This window comes from Sinocyclocheilus anshuiensis, unplaced genomic scaffold (genome assembly GCF_001515605.1).
Source record: "Sinocyclocheilus anshuiensis isolate Anshui unplaced genomic scaffold, SAMN03320099.WGS_v1.1 scaffold330, whole genome shotgun sequence".
NCBI lineage: Eukaryota > Metazoa > Chordata > Actinopteri > Cypriniformes > Cyprinidae > Sinocyclocheilus > Sinocyclocheilus anshuiensis.
The window spans coordinates 2,991,870-2,994,112 of NW_015547689.1; the positions used below are offsets into that span (position 1 = coordinate 2,991,870).

General features: G+C 38.6%; 1 protein-coding gene across 1 annotated transcript in view; it reads right to left on the bottom strand.

Moving 5' to 3' along the window:
- Positions 1-2,243, bottom strand: part of LOC107703465 (tankyrase-1-like) — a 104,624-nt gene that overhangs the window by 4,436 nt on the left and 97,945 nt on the right. Inside the window, exons 21-22 of the mRNA XM_016506082.1 lie at positions 520-640; positions 308-405 (exon numbers count right to left, since the gene is read on the bottom strand). Coding sequence (XP_016361568.1) covers positions 308-405; positions 520-640 — 219 coding nt within the window. The remainder of the gene's footprint in view (positions 1-307; positions 406-519; positions 641-2,243) is intronic.

Below are 2,243 nucleotides of genomic sequence, written 5' to 3' on the forward strand. Positions count from 1 at the left end.
GCAGGTGAGGGAGATTTACGCTGATTACAGAACAGGCTTTCTGACAAGATGCGAATTAAATATCGCATGCGATTAATCGTGCAGCCCTAATACAAACTATTCAACCTCAGTAATTGACTGGTCAGTTTCTAGACAACTAGTTGTTCATCAGACACATCCCTAACAGGTGCTATATATCATTTAGCTCTTACCAAACTCTTTATCTTAGCACAGATGAAATACTGACCAATCGGCTTTTAGAAGCAGAACTATTCATGGAATCATACGGTTTTATAAAATGATCTGCTGATTTGGATTCCGCTCTCACCTCCTCCTCTACCGACTGAAACTCTTTGTCATCAGGGGCCAGGTCGATCAGCACCGTGCCCTGACTCGCACAGTGGAATGTCAGGTATGGGTTGGCACCTGTAACGGAAGCACACCAACACATAAAACTAGAAGGTACCTCAGTACGCTTTGTTTAGTCATGAACAGATGGTGTTTGAGAGAGATGCTGGAGTTGAACGCTTCTGGACTGACCTTGTTGACCGCCCAGCAGCCTCTCAGTGCCTTTGATGAGTTTGTGTCTGTGCCCGTAAGCGTTGATCCCAATCTCCTTGAGCTCCTCGTGCCCCATGTCAGCCAGCACATCCAGTGAAATCTAATCCAACAGATGAACACCAATCAGAGTTAGGGAAGCCATAGTCGTCTGGAGGCACAACCAAGCAAAAGATAAAGTTGTAATGAAAAATGGCATGAAGTGATTCATTTGAAGGCCAATTTCGACTCGGCTGCTTCTGAAACAGCCAACGGTGCAATTTTTTATTTTCTCAGCTTGTTGCAATGTGGAACTTCCTCCTACTGAGAAGATATACTCTGGATATTATCGCATGTGACTCATAACACACAGAGTGATTATTACTGAATACGCCTCCTGCATGCAACACGCACACAAAAGCAAATACGCAGATGGCGATTCGCGCATGCTAGACTGAGGCAGGGAGCCGTTTGAGCCAGCGCGCGTCTTACAGAGAGCATTAATGTTTGGCCACACTGAACAAAGCATGTGAAACCATTTTGGACCTTGATGAATATGGACAAACAGATATGTTGTCACTTTTTTGTTTGTAAACTCTAAAATACAAATAATACATTCAAAATGTTAAAATATAGGACCTTGCAGGTCAGAGATCAACAAATCTGAACTATGCAGCAAAATAAAAAAACACAGCTACTGTTCAAAAGTTTGGGGTCAGTAAGATTTTTTTTATTATTAATATTTTACTCAGCAATTTGTAAAATAACAGTAAAGACATTCATAATGTTACAAAAGATTTCAATTTAAAAAAAAAATGCTGATCTTTTGAACTTTCTATTCATCGAAGAAACCTGAAAAAGCTGTATTGCGGTTTCCACAAAAATATTAAGCAGCACAACTGTTTTCAACATTGATAATAAAGAAAAAGTGTTTCTTGAGCAGCAAATCAGCATATTAGAATGATTTCTGAAAGATCATGTGACACTGAAGATCGGAGTAATGATGCCATCACAGGCATCACATATTAAAATTGAAAACATTAACAATATTTTAAACTGTATTTTTTAATTGTAAATTGTATATATTTTAAACAGAAATATTTCAATATTCAATACAGTATTTCAATTTTACAGTTTTACTGTATTTTTTTAATCAAATAAATGCAGCTTTGGTGAGCATAAGAGGCTTTAAAAAAACAACTTTTAAACTTTGGAACTGTAGTGCATGAATTGAAGCGAAAGAAACCAGTGTGACCATCCAATTGCCGCTGACTTTGCAGCAGCCTGTGTAATCTCAAACTCTCACACTCCAGTTCCAAGGCCCACTTATTGGCAATGCATCACATCTATGATAGGTCTGTCAAAGGCCATTAGCCCAGGAGCTGCCAACTGCTCTCTCTCTCTCTCTCTCTCTCTCAGAAAGCACTGTGCACTTCAATCGATAGGGTTCGCAGGACCGACCATTATGGCTGTGAAGGTGTGATGGCTGCAGTGGGAAAGATTCCATTTATTTCTCCTTTTCTTTCTCTCTCTCTTTAACTCTCTTGGCAAAGTTTTCATTTGTGGCAAAGCTGAAAAGGAACTGCAGGACTAGTGAAAAACCTTTAAAAAAAAATAAACTAGACGGCAAGTTAATAAAGTCTTAAAGTCTTCAGTACACTAGAATAAGTAAAACTTAAGGTAACGTGTGTGTGTGAGTATATATATATATATATATATATATATAT